This window comes from Rhinatrema bivittatum, chromosome 2, assembly GCF_901001135.1.
Source record: "Rhinatrema bivittatum chromosome 2, aRhiBiv1.1, whole genome shotgun sequence".
NCBI classification, from domain to species: Eukaryota; Metazoa; Chordata; class Amphibia; order Gymnophiona; family Rhinatrematidae; genus Rhinatrema; species Rhinatrema bivittatum.
In genome coordinates, this window is record NC_042616.1 from 154,848,933 (window position 1) to 154,872,181 (window position 23,249).

Consider the following 23,249-nt stretch of genomic DNA (forward strand, 5'->3'; position numbering starts at 1 on the left):
ATCGGCCGCGGGAGGCTCATGCTGCTGTCTCCTTTCCCGATTACCAGCTCCTTCGACTGCTCGGGGGCCGATGCTGCTGTCACCGCTGCTATTTTTTCACGTGGCACGGCTCTTTCTTCCCGCGCATCACTTCCTGTTCTGGTTCAAAGGGGGGGGGGGGGGGGCGGGAAGAAGAAAAGGCCAGCCGCGGATGTCACAGCTTTTTTTTTTTTTTTGCACCGTTGCCATTCCCGCTGGGCTTGAACGTGCTGATAGCCCAGCGGCAACGGCAGTGCGGTGCGCGGGAAGGAGAAAGCCGTGCCGCATGAAAAAATAGCAGCGGCGACAGCAGCATCGGCCCCCGAGCAATCGAAGCAGCTGATAATAGGGAAAGGAGACAGCACCATGAGCCTCCCGCAGCCGATGGGATTCTTCTTTCTTGGCCTGTGGGGGCTGCAGCTACTATTTGTGCTTGGGGGGCGGGGGAGAGGAAGTGAGTGAGAGAGAGAAAAGCAGCCAGCCAGCCAGCCAGCCTGTGTGTAAGTGAGAGAATGCATTTGATTGAGAGCATGTGTGTGATTGAGAGAAACTGGTCAGAGAGCAGGTGTGCCCTATATGACGATACCCGGCGTATAAGATGACCCCCGACTTTTGAGAAGATTTTCTTGGGTTAAAAAGTCGTCTTATACGCCGGAAAATACGGTATTTATTTATTTAGGTAATTTTATATACCGACATTCATATTGATTTCATGTCGGTTTACAATACAATAAAATTCAGCATACATACAACATATAAGTCATCACTCTTCAATTTAAAACATAATAAAATATGCACTTAGTCAATTACCGGTAACTATAAAACAAAATGAATAATACCTTAAAATCTAATAAAACTAATTACCAATACAAACTAAAAGTTGAATAGGCACTAATTAACTTAACTAAAACTGCCTCCTACTAATTTTTGAGGTAAAAACATTAATAATAAGTTAGTATTAATTAACAATGTTTAATAAAAGTTAGTAGAGGTTAGTTTAGGGAGGAATCTGGACCTAGGGATTAACTTGCTTGGATAAAACCCTGTTCAAATAACCAAGTCTTTATCAGTTTTTTAAATCTATTTATGTTTGACTCTGTTTGGATATCGAGGGGCAAATTTTTGGTCCAGCCAAAGATAATGACCTTTCTCTAACATCAGCTTGCTCAATGTTGAATAGAGAGGCTAGCATCAGATCTTCTCATATATTTCCTATACGCAGATGACGTTCAGATTCTACTCCCCATACAAGAAACCATCGCAAACACACTCAAAACCTGGAACAACCACCTCCTGTAGATCACTTACCTACTATCTCAAATGTCCCTCAACCTCAACCACAACAAAACAGAAATTCTTCACCTTAACAACAGGACAATATCACCACTGAAAGACAGCATCTCAACTCCTTCAACAGACAAAAAAATGTCCACATCAGCCAAAGACCTCGGAGTGATCATAGACAATGAACTCAACATGAAAAAGCACATAAACTCAATAATAAAGACTGGATTCTTCAAACTACAAATCCTAAAAAAAAAGTCAAGCCACTTCTCTACGACCAAGACTACAGAACAGTACTATAAGCACTGCTATTCTCCAAAACTGACTACTGCAACACCCTACTCCTGGGCCTCCCATCCAACATGCTGTGACCACTGTAAATACTCCAAAATGCTGCAGCAAGTTCACTCTCCAACACCAAAAAATCTGAACACATCACACCAGTCCTCAAAAAGCTACACTGGCTACCTATAATACAAAGAATCCAGTACAAAACACTAACACTCATCCACAAAGCACTATACACCGAAAAATTCTACTGGCAAAGCCCGGCCCTACACTTTTAATCTTCCCAGAGATCTCTACGATCCACCAACACTGGACTTATCTCCACACCCTCACCAAAAATGGCCCATCTTACCTCAACAAGGGCAAGAGCCTTGACAGTTGCAGGCCCAACACTATGGAACAACCTACCCCCACAACTCAGGCTAAATCCCACAACCCAATCATTCAAAAAGGACCTCAAAACATGGCTATTCCAGAAAGCATACCACAATGACTCAACACAGATTATATGTTAAATGCTTTAAACGCTTTATTCAAATGTTTCAATGACACAATATAAATGTCACAATGTTACTATGTTAATGTCAATTAAAATGTCAAATATAAAACAGAAAATCCATGTTGCACTGTAAACCGATGTGATACTTCTGGTGAACATTGGTATAGAAAAGCAAATAAATAAATAAAATAAATATTGCCTAGTCCAAAGACTGCACTAAAGCATCACAAAACCCAATATCATCAAATCTACACCAAACTCCAGGCAAAGATCAGTGGAACTCCCTCTCCAGAATTTCTCCAGGGCCATACTCCAGTGATGCAGGACCTAGCTTAAAGCCCTCTCACAGGCATATATAGATAGGGCTTCTGATTATTGGTTAAAACCTATACATCCCAATAGCCTCAATTTTTACATCAAATTGTTCTATTGGTTTTAACTGATATAAAAATAATGCCAGGATACTGAGTACTATAGAGTTGCTGGGAAGGCTGAGTGATATAGTAACATGATAAATGATGGCAGATAAAGGCCAAATAGTCTATCTATCCAGTCTGCAGCAAGATATTTAGGGCTGTAACTGCCACTCCATACAAGTTACTTTCTCATCTTATTGTTCAGTGTTATAACTGCTGCTCCATGCAGATTACCCACATTCAGAAAAGTTACCACATATTACCATAGTGCTTCAAGTCTGTCGTCTTGCCTCTAGGGATCCTATATGTTTTAGGGATGTGCATTCATTTCATACGTTTCCTATACAAGCATGTAATATGAAACATATGAAACGAATGCACATCTAATTGACATGTAATGGGAAACATATAAAACGAATTAAACGAATAAAACAAATGCACATGCCTAATATGTTTATCTCATGCTCTCTTAAATTCCATCACCATTTTTGTCTTCATCACATTCTCTGGCATCCATCACCCCTTCTGTAAAAAAATATTTCCTGATTTTGTTCCTAAGTCTACCACTCTGGAGTTTCATGTCAGGACTCCTAGTTCAGCAACTTCCTTTCCATTGGAATACGTTTGTTTCTTGTGCATTTTTGCTACATTTCAGATATTTAAATGTCCCCCTGCCTCTCCTCTCCTCCAGTGACGTAAGATGTGAAATATAAGAAACTTCTAGCATAAATCACAAACTGCACATTTTTAATGCCCAAGGGGATCATACAATTGATTGCTTTGCATTGGAGGCAGGCTACTTTTCCATGGGCCATCCTGTACTGGGGCTAAAGTAGATGACACTAACTTATCTTGCAAATTTTTGCCATGGCAAAAAGCAAAAGATGTTTCATTTGAAAAACAGGATATTGTTCCAAAATGTGCCAATGATTTAAAATACTTTGTCTTATCAATTGTGATTTTGAAAAATGTGCAAAGACATACCAAAAACGTATTTGTGTCTCTTGATTGTGGAATCAAAAAGCATTCATGTTGTGTACATTAGGGGGTAGATTTTCAAATAGCGCGATTTGGCGTACTTTTGTTGGCGCATCAGGCGCAAACAAAAGTACACTGGATTTTAGTAGATCCGCGCGTATCCGCTAAAATCCGGGATCGGCGCGCGCAAGGCTATCGATTCTGTATAGACGGCGCGCGCCGAGCCGCGCAGCCTACCTCCATTCCCTCCCCTCACCTTCCCCTCCCTTCCCCTACCTAACCCACCTGCCCGGCCCTGTCTAAACCCCCCCCTAACCTTTGTTGGGGGATTTACGCCTCCCGGAGGGAGACGTAAATCCCCGCACGCCAGCGGGCCGCTAGCGCGCCGGGATGCAACCTGGGGGCGGGTCCGGAGGTCGCGGCCACGCCCCCCGTCAGCCCTGGGCCGTAACCACGCCCCCGGGCCCGCCCCCGAAACGCTCCCGACACGCCCTGAAAACGCTGCGCGGATCGAGCCCACCCTCCGACACGCCCCCGACACACCCCCCTCTGAAAACCCCGGGACTTACGCGAGTCCCGGGGCTCTGCGCGCGCCGGTAGGCCTATGTAAAATAGGTGCACCGGCGCGCAGGGCCCTGCTCGCCTAAATCCGCCCGGATTTAGGCGGATTTAGGCGAGCAGGGCTCTTAAAATCCGCCCCAATGCCTTTTTATACGCTTGCCACAATATCTTTCTTGGACAGCCATGTTTCACAAACCTCAAATTTGTTTCTTGTGCTGCTTTTTTGAAATCATTCACAGAAGAACACAAATGCCTTAACCATGAGAATTGGCCTACTGGAATATTATCTCTTAAAGATTTGTGATGATGACTCTGATAAAGTAAAAGATTATTAGGATCAGTCGATTTTTTAAAATATAGTTTTTAATTCTTCCAGCATTATAACTAACTAGAATATCCACAAAGAATATTTCATTATGATTTACATGTGTAGTAAATTGCCAGTGTGGATTGTGCAAATTTAACCATTGTAAAGAAATCAAAGAAACAGTCATCTAAGACTGTCTATACAATAAAGATGTCATCAATAAACCGTTTCCATATATGAACGTAAGACCAATATGGGGAAATATATACATGTTTTGTTTCAAAATCGGCCACATATGAAAAGGCTAGTGAGGGAGCCATTGTTGCCCCCATGGCTGTTTCCTTCTCTTGTTGGAAAATCTGTTCCTGAAAAAAATAAGGCTCAATTATTGCTCCCAGGAAGGTTAAATGTTCTAACATGAAATTATATACTCATGGAGTTTCCAAATCCATTGTTTTGGTTTCTTATTAAGGATTATTTCTTTATAAAGAAGTAATGTCCAAAATCACTAACAACCAATCTGGATTGAAATCAATGCAAAACTCCTAATAAACAATCAAGTCTGGTGAGTCATGAACATAAGATGCAATACTTGATATTACTGGTCTCAAAAATGTACCCATGGAAACACTTGATGCTCTGAAACTAGAAGCTGTTCACTAGTGTGGCTTTATGTACTTAACTTGCTGAGTAATCTTATAATGTCAACTAAAGACCCTCTTAAATGGTCCATAACCAAAATGTAGGCTGATAAGGTAGAGAAGACAAATAAATTAGGAGAAAAGCTTACCAGTGACAGAGAGACATCAAGTGTGGCTGAAGATTCCACTTCTTATTAGGAGGACAGCATAATGCCCATTAACAGACCAGATCACGAGCTATCTAGACAGCTTCTTAGATAAAACCTTCAAGAATACTGATCATGTAATGTTTGGCTGGCTGTGGGAAGGCTCTGCGACCGACCACACTTACCCTCAAAGGCCTCTGATATTGCGAACAAGAGTGAGACACCGCATACTGCTCTGTCCCTGGGCTTCCCTAAGCACGCATATGGCACACCTAGATTTACAAAATATAGAAACAAAGAAACATGATGGCAGAAAAAGGCCATATGGCCCAACCAATCTGCCCATCCGCCAATTAATTTAGCATTATAATTCTCATCACTTCCTTAGAGATCCCCTGTATTTATTACATGCTTTCTTTAATTCAGATGTTGTTTTTGTCTCTACCACTTCCACTGGGAAGCTGTTCCAGATTAGCCTCATCTCATGACCCATCATTCTAGAGCCTCCTTTCCACTGAAAAAGGCTCACCTTTGAGATATTTGAAAGTCTCTATCATATCTCCCCTATCTTCCTTTTCCTCTAGAGTATTTTTGTTTAGATCTTTAAGACTATCCCCATATGCTTTAGAACAAAGATCACTAACCATTTTAGTAGCCATTCTCTGGACAGCTCCATCCTGTTTATATCCTTTTGAAGGTGTGGTCTCCAGAATTGTACACAATATTCCAAATGAGGTCTCGCCAGGGATCTATGCTGACTATTCCTCTCCCTATGCAACCAAGCATCTTTCTAGCTTTTACTGTCGTTTATCCACCTGTTTGGCCACCTTAAGAACATCAAATACAATTACCCCCAGATCCCACTCTTCCTTTGTGCTAAGAAGAATTTCACCTCCAATACTGTAACTTTCCCTTGGGTTCTTGCTTCTGCATTTTTTAGCATTAAATATTATCTGCCAGACCATGCTTCGCTAGATCCCTCCTCATGTTTTCCACTCCTTCCTGCATGTCCAACCAGTTACAGATTTTGGTATCATCGGCGGAGAAACAGATGGCTGGTGCTTACTGATGATGTCATGCAGCTGGGTATTTAAACTCAACCACACTACCAACACATTGCCTCAGTAACAGGTCTCCTGCCTAGCCTGCAGTGCTTGTTGCTTTCTAGCCTTGTCTTGCTCCTTTGTCTCTCCTTGTTTTGTCTTCCCTTGTCTTACTGCCATGTTCCCTCTGCTCTGCTTCTTCCTGCCCTGCCTTCCTCAGCCCTGCTCCGGTCCACCCTTGTCATGGTCCTCTGTGTCCATCTTGTCTTGTTCCTCCTGCCTACCGCCTGGTACTGACTTTTGCTATAGACCCAGACTACAGTCTTGCCTGCTACCTGCTACTGATGCATCGACTCAGATATTGTTGCCTGCCTGCCTGCCCTGACACTTGGCCTGGACCCAGATTCCACCTACTCATGCCTGCCCTGACCATTGCACACTCATGGACTCTCTCATACCACTCTTCAAGGGACACTCGCCTAAGCCCTGCCATCCCCTGAAACCCAAAGACTCAACCCACAGGGAACGGGGCTGGTATAGGTGTGAAGGTCCAGTTCCAATTTCTGTAAGGGTGTTACTGCCAGTTTGCCTACTAGGCTGTGTCAACCATGCCACAGCCAAAGGGCTCACATCTGTGACAATGCCAGCTCAAAAATCGTAGTGGAGAAAGTGGCTTAATTGGTTTCATCTGTAAAAGAACAGGAAGAGATACTAAACAGCATGGGTCTCAGTCTCTGATTTGAAGGATCTGCTCACCTCCTATGGACAAAAAAATTGAGGCTTTGGAGAGGAAAACTAAAGTGTTAGAAGCAAAATATGACAATTTAGAAAATAGGATCAGGTGCAACAATATTCACATTTTTGGCTTGCCGGAGTTTTGGTACCATGAACACTTATAACTCTTCCACCTATTTCCTGAGCTCCAGCTATCCATCACCTATGTGGCAGGAAAACAGAAGTCACTCAGTATTATCCTTCTCAGATCACTGCCAGCATCTACATATAGGGGGTGCTTCTTGTAATGCTTCATTGAATTATTTTGCTCCCTCCTTTTCCTACATAATCATTTCCATGCTGAATATGAATAATGGTGAACTTGTAATATGACATTTAAACCACATCCTTCTCATCGGCACATGCCATATTAAGTCTTATTCATGATATCAGTGGGATGGTTAGTTACTAAAACTTCAAATCACAGTGGTTCCCTCTACTTCCACACTAAATCTCACTCTTTGAACTGCCTGCATTGTAAGAATATAAAATTGTTTTCTTGTGAAGAAGTATCCTCGTGGTTAGAGCAATGGGCAATGAACCAAGGAAGCCAAGGTTCAAATGCCCCAACCACTCCTTATGACCTTGAGTAAGTCACTTCACCTTCCATTGCCTCAGGTAAAAACTTGGGGGGGAATCTTAAAAACATTGCTTGCGTTAAAAGGCCCATATACACAAGTATCTGGGTGGCACATTAGCAATACATATTTTAAAAGCTCCAAATTATGGGGTTATATGCATGCACACATGTAAAAAAAAAAAAAAAAAAAAAAAGGAGTTGGGGAATGTCAGGAGCATTTTGAGGCAGCACCAAAATTTATGCACATAAATCTGAATTTTAAATCTGACAGCCTTAGCGCTCAGCGGGTTGTTAGCCAAGCATGTTTACTTCAGCTCTTGATGAGGTATAAGTCTGCATAAATAATATATCGGTTTAAGCCTAAAATGATTGGGTGAGTCAACTGGGGGCACTGCAGGCTGAAGAACTAGTGGGGGAACTGCTTAAAATTAGGAGCACACATACGCATGATAGGTGTATTTAAAATCATACATGCGCAATCGCATGCACAATTTAAAATTGCTGAGTATGAGTGCTCGTGAGCCCATACACACATGAAATGGCCTCCACTCACTCGTTTTAAAGTTACCACCCCTGATTGTAAGCCCTCTGGTAATAGAGAAATATCTACAGTACCTAAATGTAATCATCTTTGAAGTGTCAAAAAGTGGAATATAAAAAAAAATAAATGTACCTTCTCGCTAGTGATTGATTACTTCACCCTGTTTGGTGTTGCCTCTTGAAATGTCCTTCTTGTGTTAATTTCAGTCTCTCCGTTGATAATCCTGCATCTGCCAGCATTATTTCCATTCCTGACCCCTATGCTTTTCAAGCTGGCCTCTTGCACTGACCTTTATCATATAGTTAATGTTAGGAACAGCAGTTTTCCCTCCCTCAGGACAACCTTATTTTAACTAAAATTTAACTTTTTCCGCTGATCCCATAATCATTTTCAAGTATTCTCTTCATGAATTTATTTTGCTAAAAAATCACCAAACCTACTTCCAACTCTGTAGTTTAATCTGCTATTTAAACCCTTTCATAGTTTTATATTTCCTCTATCTCTGTCTTCCTGATAGCTAAAGCCGTATCTCTCCAAATCCCTTGATGAAATTTTCTGACAAAATCTGTTCTGACTTTTATCCAAATATGATTTTCAAATGTGCAAGCCTGCTAATATTTCTCTTCTCTCTCTCTCTCTCTCTTTCTCTCTCTCTCTCTCTCTCTCTATATATATATATATAAAAGGCTTATGTTATGTCAGTCAGTCTGTCACACTGTCATATCTATGTTTGGCCACGAAGTGGTGCTCAGAACAGTAGAAAGTACATGGTGCAAAGACAATCTACTCTGTCTGTGCGGAAGTCTTTCAGACTTCCGCACAGACAGAGTAGATTATTTCAGACTTCCGCACAAACAGAAATATACAGGCACAGGTACACACTTAACACAGAATCACACACAGGTAAACATACACTCACACAGGCATCCACCCACACACAGACACACACACAAAAGGTCCCCCAAATGCACACATCAACATAGAAGCACCCACATACACACAGGTACACACACACAAAGGTTATTATTGACAAACAACCCGAGCAATGCCTGGTACTGTTAGCTAATATGCTCTGTCTAAGAAATCCTGTCTCTCATGCTTCCACACATAGGGACATAGGCACACACTCATAAGTATGCAGAAGCACACAAGCTTGCAAAAGCACACACTGCCTCGTACATGTACACACATTGGCTCTCACGTGCAAAAGCACACACACAAACACATACTAGCACATGCAAAGGCTGGAACAGATACAAGCAGAGACAAAAACACACACAGAGGCAGAAATATACACACACTGACACCCATATACACAAAGGGACAGACACCCACACAGCCCCCCCCCCCCCCACCAACCAAACATATATACTTACAGGCATTGGCAAACATACACATAGGCAGAGGCACTCACATACACAGGCACATGAACACATACATACACATGCGCAGGTTGTTATAGACCAGCACTTTTCCCTAGTTATAATTGTAAGAGTTGAAATGAAAGTTTAAAAAAATCTGTACCCCTAAATTTCATCTGCAATGGGACATTCTGTTCTCTGTCCAATTGTTTTCCTGGTCACAATCTCACAGAACCATCTGTTTGTGATGTTACTAATGCTTTTTGGCTCTCTGTATTTAACTTCTCAGAATTTCAGATAGGCCAGTGCGCCTGATGTATAGATTGGTGAGCCTGACATTGGAGCCAGGCGAAATGGTCAAAGCTTTTCTTAAAACTAAATTACTGACCACATAAATTGACATGGTTTAATGGGGGAGAGTCAACGTGGGTTTTGCAAAGGGAAGTCTTTCCTTATCAATTTACTAGATTTTTGAAGGCGTAAATATGTAGATAAAGGTGAGCTGGTTGATATACTGTATTTGGATTTTCAGAAGGCATTTGATAAAGTCCTTCATGAGAACCACCTTAGGAAATGGTGGATTGGTAACTGGATAAACGACAGGAAAAAGAGAGTAGGACTAAATGGTCAGTTTTCTGAATCAAGAAAAAGTCATTAGTGATAGTGAATAGAGACCTCTCCTATTAGTTTATTGGGACCGCTGCTATTTGACATATTCATACATGATCCAGAGAAAATAATGATGAGTGAGGTACCAAATTTGCAGATGACATAAAATTATTTTGAGTCGTTCCAATAGCAGCAGATTGTGAAGAACTGCATAAGTAGGAGACTGGGCTTGTAAATGTGAAATGCAATTTAATGTGGACAAGTGCAAAGGAATGAATGGAAGGAATAATCCAACTACAAGTAGAAAATGCCGGGTTCCGTGTTAGGGGTCACTCCATAGGAAAAGTACCTCAGAGTCCTTATGGACAATATCTTGAAATCTTTGGTTCAGTTGTGTGGCAGTGGCCAGAAAGGCAAATAGAATATTAGGAATTATTTGAAAAGGAAAAGAAAACAAAACTGAGAATATCATAATGCCTTTCTATAGATTCATGGTGCTACTACACCTTCAATATTGTGTGCAGTTCTGATTACCCCATCTCAAAAATATATATAGTGGACAAAGAAAAAGCACAGAGAAAGTTACAAAAAAGCTAAAGGAGATGAAAAAGCTCTCTTATGGTGAAAGGATAAACAGATTAGGGTTCTTTAGCTTGCAGAAAAGATGACTGAGAGAGGATATAATTGAAATTTATTTAAACATGAGTTGGGTGGAATGGGTAAATAGAGAACAGTTATTTACCATTTCAAAAACACTAGGACTAGGGGTCACACCATGAATCTAGCAACTGGCAGATTTAAAGCAAAGTGTAGGAAGTATTTTTTTCACTTGGCACGCAATCAAGATGTGGAATCTGTTGCCAGTGGACATGATCAAGGCAACTAATATAGGGGGTCATTTTTCAAAATGTGGTAAGGCGTTTTCACATGCGTTAAGGGCTTATCGCATGCGAAAAGCCCCGTTTTCGCATGCGATAGGCCTTTAACGCATGCGAAAAAGTGTTTACCGCATGCGATCGCACCATATCGTATGGTGCGATGCAAATTCTAAAAATAGGAGGAGTTAGGGGCGGAGAGTGGGCTGGGCTAGCCTGTCTGCGAAGAGCTATCACACAGCCATAACGCAGATTTTAACTACACCTGGGTAACATCAAGCTAGGTTGAGAGAACATTGCCCAAATCTCATCTTGGAGTGAGTTTCCTCACTCCGAAGGCCAGCAAATCTTCACAAGAGACCACTGTTCTGTTCGTAGGTGTCACATAGCATGTCAAAGTGGCCCCTAACCCCCTACACACTTACCTAATCCCCACCTCCAGTTACTAGGTGGGCCTACCCTAGGGTTACAAATACCTGCCTATGGGTTATCCATGGGACTATGATACAAGAAGTAAATCAACTATTGGGGATCTGACTGGTACTTGTGGCCTGGACTGGCCTATGTTGGAGACAGAATGCTGGGCTCGATGGCCCATGGTCTGACCCAGCATGGAATTTCTTATGTTCTTATTTCAAGACACAGATATTCATTGATACCCATTGAGTCAACCTGTATGTTCCCATCTATTGTTAGCTATTAGTAGTTCTGTTTTCCAAATCATTTTTAATGGATTCAGTCCTTTATTCTGTATCTAAATTGTTTTTGCATTCAGTTTTAAGGAAAAACACTATACAAAACTATATTATACTGGGAATTTGGATAATACTGCTCGCAATTTCTTGTACTGTTAATGAGAATATTCCTAAAAAGAGTCATATCATTAAATCAATAAATGCATCTGTTTGTTTGTTTTTTGCTTGACAGCATGTGATGAAGAATTTACAGAGCCCTCTGGTGTGTTTACATCCCCAAACCATCCCAGCAACTACCCCAATAATCATGAGTGCATTTACAGGATCACAGTAGGAACCAACAAACAAATTCAGCTAAATTTTACTGAGTTTGTATTGGAGCCTAAATGGTATACAGATTGTGCAGACTACGTAGAAATTAGGTAAGTGCATTAAAGAAGAATGTTCAAAGGCGTTTTGTACATAAAAATAGTACATATGTGCATAAGTAGCATGTATGCTCATATATATTATATTTTATAAATATTTAGAGTATATGTATTTTTGTTTCACACGAACATTTTACCTGGGAAAAATAGAGGCAGTCTAGGAGCATTCTGAGGCAGGATTCAGAAGTATACGTGGTAGTAACTATTGTATAAGAGAAATACTCATAAAATAAATAAATATAAATAAAATATAAGTGTACATTGCCAAACTTATTCATACACTATTGCACCTGCTGACTTGTGATTGTAAAATTGGTCTTGCTTATTAACCTCAGTTTTTGGGTGGGAGGACTGGGAGAATTGGTGAGGGTTCAGAGAGATGGATTAAGTAAACTGGTGATTCCAAGTTTGTGAGTATTTTCAAAATGGTATATATTTATTTTTATTTATTTATAACTTTTTTATACCGACGTTCCTGTAAAAAGATACAAATCACATCGGTTTACAATGTAACTGCAAATTTCGCTCAAGGGCGATACACAGAACAAGAGTGACAATTAACTGTGGAACGGGTCATAACATACCATACCATACCATAACCTAAAATGTCATCTCTAAACAAATGCGATGATAAATGAGAGAAACAATCGAAACAATGCACTGGACTGTGGAGTAAGAACGGAGTGTCAGCTTGAAAGAGTCAGGCTGAAGTGAGGGAGAATTAAGTGACTGGGAAGGCTTGGCTGTTTTAAGTTTTTTTTTTGAATGTAGTAAATACCACCCTCTGATTGTAATCCTGGGTGTTTATTCGTGCGGTGTCTTGATTATTTTGCGCATAAAATATACAATCATATATTTCTAAAAGGAGTAGAGAAAGTATGCATTTTCCTTCATAGTAAATATTCGTGTATACTGAAACATACATGTTTAGTTTTAGAGTAGAAATATGCAGTATTTTATAAACTGTTCAGCTCCTGACGCAAGGTTTATAAAATACTTATGTTACTCTTTCAGTGACAATTTACTATACACTCGCAAATGGATAGTTTTAAAAGTTGGGCTTAAGAACATAAGAACATAAGAAATTGCCATGCTGGGTCAGACCAAGGGTCCATCAAGCCCAGCATCCTGTTTCCAACAGAGGCCAAACCAGGCCACAAGAACCTGGCAATTACCCAAACACCTAGAAGATCCCATGCTACTGATGCAATTAATAGCAGTGACTATTCCCTAAGTAAACTTGATTAATAGCCGTTAATGGACTTCTCTTCCAAGAACTTATCCAAACCTTTTTTGAACCCAGCTACACTAACTGCACTAACCACATCCTCTGGCAACAAAATCCAGAGATTTATTGTGCGTTGAGTGAAAAAGAATTTTCTCCGATTAGTCTTAAATGTGCTTCCTGTGTTTCTACTCGAGACACTTTCTTATCCCCAGGAAGTCAGAGGATTGTGACTGATCCTGGACTTACGGCTGCTCAACAAGAAGTTTCTCTGGGAGAAATTCAAAAAGCCTCAACTCTTCTCCCACACCTCCCAAACCTTTGAAATTTGTTGAAGGTCCCTCATTGGGTGCAGAGCGCACCCTAGCATCCTGTCAGATTGATGCCATTTTTCAACACGGTGCCAACCTGACCTTTCCCCAGCCCCGAGGCACCTTCAACAAATTTCAAATGTTCGGGGGTGTTGGAGGGGACCCCCACTGGACCACCAGGTGCCTGTAAAAGGTTTTTTGGGGGTCGGGAGGGTGAGGGAAGCAAAGGGTTTAGTTTTAAAGGGTCGGGGTGGGTTTAGGGGTTATTTTTGTGTGCCGTTTTTCACGCCCTCCCCCAAAATGATAAGAGAACCCCCACGATCAATATCGTGGTGTTTTCCTATCGTTTCGGGGGAGCCCCCGATTTCTGACGATTTTGAAAATATCGGCGATATTTTCAATCGTCCGAAGCCCGATTCACATCCCTATTTACTATATTGTAATGGTAATTCTATTTGTTCATGGCTTTCTAAGGGCCAAGCTCACATCCAATATGCATTACAAAAAGTCAATTCCATAGGAGCTCCAAGTGTCAATTTTGCAGTGTTTTCTGGTTGGCACACAGGAGTGCATGTAAATATAATATGCATGTTGCATGTGATATTTTTACCTCAGAAGACTGTTCTCTTGAATGTTCTTTTTCATGTAAAATTTGTTATAAATGTATAATTTAATTGTGTGTGTGTGTGTTGGGGGGGGGGGGGGGGTTTGCAAGACTGTAAGGTTTGCCTAGGGTACCTAATATACTTTCTTGTCTATGGGTTCTGGGCGGATGGCTTGTAAATTTTTAAAAATACAGATTGCAGGACGATGCTGGGCTTTATTTGATAGGCGCAGGACAGGCACTGAATGAATCTGGGAGGGGGGGGAGGGAAAGCACAATAATTTTTCACACAGGGCAGCAAAAAACTAGCGCCGGCCCTGATGAGAGAGAGTGCCTATATGTGTGTGTGTGTGTCTTTGAGGAAGAGTGTGTGTGTGTGCACATGTGAGAGTATCTGTATATAGGTGTGTGAGAGAGGTTAATGTTTATGCATCCTCCTCCAATCTAGAACGATCTCAGGAGGACTGGAAATCTAAAGTTCCCAGGTATGGCGAGTGGGAGATTTTTTTTTTTTTTATCTTTGTTAGTTTTAATTATTGGATGTGATGTAATTATTGTTTTGAAATATTTTATTAGTGTTTGCTAATATTTTAAACATTTTTATACGTGTTTTTAATTGGCTGAATTTATCAGCAGATTTAACATTCTTTGTATTGGTATGTTTAATGTTTTATATTTCTTGGTTGTGTTTGCATAGCTTACAGAGTTTGGCTTCTTGTGATTTCCAGTTCAGTTTTTGTCTGCACGTTTCAATTTATATTTCATGATCTCTTTATTCTGTATTTGGTGAGAGACTATGTTCTGCATGCGTGACTTAGTTTAGATATTCTGCTAGCATGTAGTTTCTGTGTAGGGATTTATAACAACCTGGCTTGAATCTGTTTTCCTAATAGGAGGTGTATTGGTGTTTAGGGCCTGATGTAATATTTGCAATATGGCTTTTTCATAGGTTGAGTGCTGGCAATTATATTATGGAAGGGTTACTATATTGGAATTGTAGTTCAGTTTATTCCTGGCTTTCTGTGAGCCAAGTCCACACCCAGTGCACTTTACCATAGGCCTAATACCATATGAGATCCAGTAAACCACCTTGATTATTATGAGAAAAGTAGTTTATTAAGTCTATTAAACTATTATTACTATTATTTTTTTGCAGTGTATGCCTATATAATGTATATGTTGTTGTAAGTATATAATATATATAATATATATATATATATTATATATATAATATATATATATATAATCAACCCACTGTCCTATAGCATTAATGCAATGTTTATTTTACACTATTTATTATTGGCCTTATTTATATGTTTCATAGGTGAACTTAGTTTGTTTTTTCTACTTATTATAAAGCAATCGTTTGATATGTTCTATGTAAATCGTTTGATATGTTCCATGTAAACCGCCACACGGCGGTAGTTATTTCAGTTACCTGTGAACCGGAGTGATATGTATTTTATACAGGAACTTCCGGTATATAAAAACAAAAAATAAATAAATAAGTGATATTTTTACTTCAGAAGATTGTACTTTTTTTCCATCTGCAATCTGCCTTTTAGGTTGGGGAACTTAATACATTTTAAAATGGAAAAGAATGCATAATTTTTAATTGTGTGGGAAGGGGAGGGAAGGGGGAATGAAAGGCTGTATCGGCCCTAAGAGAGAGTGTGTCACACACACACACAGACCCTCACCATTCACCAACCTCTCACACCCCCAGGGGGCAGATCCTGGAGAAGGGTGGGAAGCAGGTAATTAGGGAATGGAGGAGTCCTATTTCTAGACTCAGGAGGTGGGGCGGCCCCACCCCATTAAACATTTCTCCGGCGCACCCTTGTGTGGACGCCGATGATTGAGAACAAAAAAATAACGGCCCCAAAGCTGAGTGGTTAGAGCACTGGGCTGCAAACAAGGGAAGCCAAGGTTCAAATCCTATTGCCATTCCTTGTGACTTTGGGAAAGTCGCTTCACCCTCCATTGCCTTCCCCCTGGTGATTTCACCTGCTCCGTGCCATTTGGGGGGGGGGGGGGCACCATTTCATCCCTCACCTCAGGCAGCAGATTGCCTTGAGCAATCTTTTGGTCTTTTGGGCATTACAAAATATTCTTTTGTTCTTTTTGCAATCTGTTATTAAGAAATAGTTAACTAAAAAAAAAAAATTTAGTTATATTGCTTTCAAACTGCTTGCTTTCTTATAGAGATGGAGGCTATCACACATCGCCATTTCTTGGTAAATACTGTGGCAGGACAGCACCTCCACTTATTGTGTCCCACAGTAATACATTATGGATAAAATTTAAAAGTGATTCTTCTATCACAACGACTGGATTTCTGGCTCACTGGGATGGCACATCCACAGGTAAAATCTGATAACCACATGCCAGCTGCAGTGCCAGCAAGCGTCCATGCCATTCATTTAGCTGTGTCTTGTCAGCAAGTCTGTTCTCCGGTGCACATTAGATCCAAGTCTGACTCTTCCGTCTGTCAGGGCACAGGTATGATTTGGGCATAGCATGGAGATGATACACTCAGGCCTGAAAGGAGAGGGTTGATGAGAAACAGATAATCTCTTCATTGGCAAAGAGAAGACACTGAAAGACTGATTCATGGTGTAGCCAGCAGGGGAATTTTGAATTTTCACTATAACTGTCAGAGAAAGTAAGGGAGAAACCTGAACCATTTAGTTATGAAATTATCACATTTTTGTGCTTCCTCTTTCTCTCTCTCTCTCTTTTTCCACCACATGTAGGAGGCTGAGAGAAGGATGGGAATTGAAAAAGCATCACCAGTTAATAAACTACTAGACTACAACAGTAGCCTGGGCAACAGGCCATTGCATCTCTCGGTCCCTTTTTAGTGAATCCTCAATCCCTTGTGAAATTCTGAGCTTGTGAAATGGAATCCAGTTCAACCTCTCGAAACAGAATAAATGGGAGATGCTGTGGCTTGTTCTCCCCTCCCCACGCCCCCCCCCCCCCCCCAAATTTTGTTCAGGTTCTGTTTATATCTTTTCCAGTCCATATTAAAACAATGAATTGTGGTAAACGTATTCATTTCCCATCTCCATTCATGAAAATAAAACTTTGCAGTGAGTAGGAGGCACTGCAAATTTACAGGGTAATTTTCAAAGAAAAATGTAACAATCGTAGCAATTTTCAAAAATCCATTTACCCACATTAAGTGCACTTAATATGGATAACGCCTGTTGACAATTCAATAGCATATTTTGTAGCAAGTTCCAAAAATTGCTACAATATATGCTATTGAATTGTGAATAGATTTCATTTTACCTGCATTAAATGCACTTAACATGGGTAAATGGGCTTTTGAAAATTGCTACAGTAGTACATTATGTTTACATTTACATTTTCCCTTTGAAAATGACCCTATTTAATATGTTTGATCATTATTTCATTTTATTCTCAGGTTGTGGAGGAACCCTTACAACGGCGTCGGGCAGCTTCTCGTCTCCAAATTACCCTATGCCATATTACCACAACTCCGAGTGCTATTGGCTGCTAAAGGCATCAGCTGGCAGTTTATTGGAAATCCAGTTTATACAGTTCCATCTAGAGGGTCATAGAAACTGCGAGAGAGATTACCTTGCTGTACGTACACGTCATCATCTTATGTTCTTATGGTTCTTTGATGTGAAAATAATTTTTTAATAACGCAAATTATTGAATATTTTTATTATACTCTATGGGCCGGGTTTTCAGAGGATTTACACGCATAGGGGGGCTTCTGTGTGCCGGGCCTATTTTATAAAGGCCTGGCAATGTGCGTAAAGCCCCGGGACGCATCTAAGTGCCAGGGCTTTACTAAAGGGGCGGGGCGGGGTTGGAGGCCTCCGACACAGTGGCCATTTGCTGCTGTGTTGGAGGATCGCGTGCCGACAGGCTGCCGGCGCGCGCAACCTGCGCCTGCCTCTGGGCAGGCGCAAAAGGTTTGACAAAGGTCAGGGGAGGTTAGAGTAGGGCTGGGGGAGAAGGTTAGGGGAAGGGGTGGGGGAAGGTCAGGCTAGGAGGAACGGGGGAAGCCTGCGGGCATCGGCACGCACAAGTGCACTAGTGTGCACCTCCTTGCGCGCATCGACCCCCGATTTTATAACATATGCGCACGCCTACTCGTGCATGTTATAAAATCAGACGTACATGTGTGCGTGCCGGGTAGAGCGCGCACAAATACGCCCACGCACAGGTTTGAAAATTCACCCCTATGTTGGAAATGCTTGCTGACAGGGCAATTTTGAAAGCTGATTTCCACAGGTAAAACTTTTTTTTTTTTATTTAACCACTTAAATCGGCTTTTTGAAAATCACCTATCCTCAATGCAGGCAAAACTATGCACATTGTTCCACCTACACTGACAAGAGGCATTCTTGAAGACATGTTTAGGTCAGTAGAGGGAAAATAGCTTGCACTGATTGCATTTTCAAATCTATGCTCTTTATTTTCCTTTAAAATGTTGTCTGCACAAAGAGTAGCTTTTAATATTGTGAGCATTTTATTCCTGTGGTAATAAAGCAAAATTAAATGTGCAATTTTTCTTCGATTATTGGTGCAGCTCTGGGGCCCTGGGCGAAAAGTACTGAGACATTTGCTCCACTGCGGGGCAGTTTCATTATCGCCCCCTAAATGATGAAATCACAATTTACAGCTCAATATTGTGACAGGTTAATTAATAGTTTGAACAAAGGCTATATGACTAGTTGGCCTGACTCTTGCTTTGCCTTTTACATTAGACTTAATTGGATTGCTTCTTGAATTGGATTGGTTGAGTCTCAATCTATAGAAAGCAGGAAACTACTAGATGTTCTCCCTGTCTTAAATACCTCACTGAAAAGAATTTGTGTGAGACACTGAATTCACTTTCGTTTTTGCATGCTAATATTCAGACAGTGCCACTTAAATGGCTGAGTGGGTCAAATACAAAACTTTAGTATCCTTCAGAATGGGTGGCTATGGGGGAAGAGTTAGGGTAGGGGAAAAAAGTTAGGTGCTTAGCATTGATTTTTAACTCTAGGCAGCTATCTTAATACTCTAAATCTAAGCAAATGAATAGCAGGCTTAAATTTAAGCCCCTAAGTTTTAGCCGTGCCACTGAATATCCCATGTAACTTAGCTGCACAAGTTATATCCAGCTAAGTTACATACCCAGATAACTTTAAATATTGGGCCTACAATATTCTATTTCAAATAAAGGCCCTTCCCATAAGTTTCAATCCAGCACCATGATTGTGCTGAAATGTTGTGGTGTCAGATAGTAAGATCAGCCTGCAAAACAGGTGTTATAGAAAAGAAAAGTTTGCAGCACTTAAGCTGCAAGTCCCTATCAAAAGGCGTCAAGTGGGATCGAGGAGGGATGGACATGTAGCAGGCTCTTACCACCCAAGGTTGGATGGCCCTCTCAGCCTTTCCACCTCTAGTCTGTGGCCCTCTGAGACACCCACTTCTGTGTAGTATGCATGGCATGGATGCTGAGGAAGGTGGTGCAAGTTATGGGGCACAGGGTGGTGTTGTCAGCCATCTAAACTTTCTGTGCTGGCAAATGACAATGGCCATTGCTGTCATTGTTGTCCAAAGGTCACTGCAAGTATTCTGAGGCTTCAACATGAAGAGCTGTCATCATGCCATTGCCACCCTGACACTACAGGGTGTTGTTAGAGAGGAACTGGTTAGATGCTGTGTCCTGCTAATTTAGGGCTAACAGATTTCCCTTCTGATGCCAATTCATCTCCTCCTTGGACATTTAAAGTGTGTGCTTTTGGTGTGCAGTTTTCTTCTGGAAGTCTCTCTTCTTATTTTTATCTCCTCTTCTAGGGTCTAGATTTTCTCCTCCTTCTTACTTCAGCAATGTCAACTAGCCCCATGTGACAGGCTTATTTTTATACAGGGCTGAAGCCAGAGAGCTGAGCCATGAAAAAGAGAGAACTTTGTATGCTTGGTTTAACATAAGAACATAAGACTCACCATACAAACCAAGGACTTCAAATATTCAGCCATTAATCATGCCATTTTTACATAGCATTTAATTTATTTGTATACCGTTTAACCGTTTATTCTTTCCTATCTCTTCCTTCTTATCCATGTTCTGCTACCCTTGTTATTTGTAACTGCTCCTTCGATCACCACAGTTCTAGTTGTTGTATTTAATGCACTCCCGTTCCATGTAAACCAGCAAGATATGTGCTCATGATTGCCGGTATATAAAAACCTTAAATAAATAAATAAATAAAATAAATACTGAGTCAGATCAAAGGTCCATCAGGCCCATTATCCTGCTTCCAACAATGGTCAATCCAGATCACAAGTACCTGGCAGGATTCAAAGGGGAAGATAGATTCCATGCTATTTATCCCAGGAAAAAGCTGTGGATTTCTCCAGGTACACCTTAATAATGGTTTATGGACTTTTCCTCTAGAAATGTGTCCAAACCTTTTTTAAATGCAACTATACTAATAGCTTTCGCCACATCTTCTGGCAACGAATTCTAGTGCTTAATTATGTGTTGAGTAAAAAACTATTTTCTCTTATTAGTTTTAAGTGTATCACCTAGTAACTTCAATGTGTGTCCCCTAGTCTTTGTACTCTTTGAAAGAAAGAGTAAACAACTGATTAACATTTACTAGTTCTACTTCACTTATTATTTTATAGACCTCTATCATATCTCCCCTTAGCCATCTCTTCTTCAAGCTGAAGAGTTCTAATCTCTTTAGCCTTTCCTCATAGGGGAATTGTTCCATCCTCTTTATCATCTTGGTCACCCTTCTATGTACCTTTTCTAATTCTGCCTAGATCCTTTCCTGAATGGTGACGCCTAAAGTGGAACCTTGCATTGTGTAGCTTTAATTTGGGTTACTCTTCCCTAAGTGCATCACTTTGTACTTGTTCACATTAAATTTCATGTGCTATTTGCATGCCCAGTCTCCCACGTTTGCAAGGTCCTCCTGCAATTTCTCACAATCCTCTTGTGGTTTAACAACTTTGAATAATTTGGTGTCATTGGAAAATTTGATCACTTGTTGTTTCCATTTCCAGGTCATTTATAATTATATTAAAAACCAGTGTTCCTAAAACAGATCCCTGGGGCACTCCATTATTCACCTTTCTTCACTGAAAAAATTTACCATTTTGCCCTACTCTCTGTTTTCTATCTTTTAACCAATTCGCAATCCACAATAGGACACGGCCCCCTATCCCATGACTTTTAATTTCCTAAGAAATATCTCTTGAGGGACTTTGTCAAATGCTTTCTGGAAATCCAGATACACTATATCAACTGGCTCACCTTTATCCACATGTTTATTTACGTCTTCAAAAAAATGTAGCAGATTGGTGAGGCAAAACTTCCATTGGCTAAATTCATGTTGGCTTTGACCCATTAAACTATGCCTATCTATATGTTCAGCAATTCTATTCTTTATGATAGTTTCTACCATTTTGCCTGGCAGAGATGTCAGACTCGGTGGTCTAGAGTTTCCTGGATCACCCCTTGAGCCCTTTTTAAAAACTGGTGTTACATTGGCATCTTCTAGTCTACATGTATCATAGACAATTTTTAATGATAGTTTACAAATTACTAATAGCAGGTCCACAATTTCATTTTTCAGTTCTTTCCGCACTCTGGGACTTATACCATCTGGTCCAGATGATTTGCTACTCTTTAATTTGTCAATATGCCCTAGTACATCTTCCAGGTTCATTGAGATTTGTTTCATTTGTACAGAATCATTACCTTTGAATATCATTTCTAGCAATGAAGACCGAGGCCTCCGGCACAGTGGCTGTGCCGGGGGATCGCGCGCTGGCGCTCGGCCAGCGCACGCAACCTACGCCTGCCCAGAGGCAGGCGCAACTTATTAAACAAAGATTAGGGGGGTTTTAGATAGGGCTGGGGGCAGGTTAGGTAGGGGAAGGGAGGGGAAGGTGGGGGGCAGAAGGAAAGTTCCCTCCGAGGCCGTTTCAATTTCGGAGCAGCCTCGGAGGAAACTGGGAAAGCCATTGGGGCTCCCCTAGGGCTCGGCGCGCACAAGGTGCACTAGTGTGCACCCCCTTGCATGCGCTGATCCCGGATTTTATAACATGCGTGCGGCTGTGCGCAGATGTTATAAAATCGGGTGTACATTTGTGCGCGCCTGGTAGTGCGCACAAATGTACCCCGCGTGTGTAGGTTTAAAATCTGGCCCATAGTGCATTGCATGTTAATTGTAACATATTAGTCTGTATGTGATTTGTTTTGCATTGATACACTAAAACATTTTTAGCCTGAATTTTCATACATAAGTCTCATATTTTGTTTAACCCCAGTGAATCAAAAATGAAAGCTGAATATCTATTTTATAACTATTTAATAGTTGGATGTCAGCGTAGCTCAGACTTTGCTCCTCTGCATCTTGAGCTCCCAAGTCACATGCAGATCTCCAGATTTTACAACCTGTGTTAATTGTTACATAAACATTAAATCATTATGGCTGTATTTTATTTCATCTGTCAAACTGTCAGCTTAGCAATGAAAATAAAGCAGACATCTGAGGCATGACTTTTCTGATAAAAGGAGAGCTGTAAATACTCTAATCTTCAAAATGTATTAACTGCCAACTTTGAATTTGCTGATTAAATACAATATACACCTTTTGTGTTAGGAAGCAAGCAGCTCAAAGTTATTATGGCTTTCCAGTACTAGAAAATGTGCCCATAAAAATGCATCTACTTTTACACGCATACAGGGTGGGCAGTTTTCAGACATCTATTTATCATGGTAACTGGGTTTTGAAAATTGTCCTCTAATTGGCTTCTGTGATAACCAGGAAAAAGGTTTTAGCAAACAGGGCTTCAAGGACAAAAATATGCAACCCCCCCACACACAACCACACACACCACCAAATTTCAGGGTTCTGCACATGAAAACTCATTTGCCAAGTTTTTTTTGCTGGTTTTCTGCTTCACAAATAGATTTTATGTGTAGTTTGCTACACATTAAATTTTATTCAAATTCAAAATTGATGAGCTACTATGATGCATGCTCATACACAGCAGCTCATTAATTCTGAATTCAA

The 23,249-nt window shown here is 40.7% G+C and overlaps 1 protein-coding gene across 1 annotated transcript in view; it reads left to right on the forward strand.

The window, feature by feature from the left end:
- CUBN (cubilin) overlaps positions 1-23,249 on the forward strand; it is a 639,217-nt gene that overhangs the window by 177,077 nt on the left and 438,891 nt on the right. Inside the window, exons 23-25 of the mRNA XM_029588764.1 lie at positions 11,849-12,038; positions 16,390-16,550; positions 17,618-17,799. Of these exons, the coding sequence (XP_029444624.1) occupies positions 11,849-12,038; positions 16,390-16,550; positions 17,618-17,799 (533 nt within the window). The remainder of the gene's footprint in view (positions 1-11,848; positions 12,039-16,389; positions 16,551-17,617; positions 17,800-23,249) is intronic.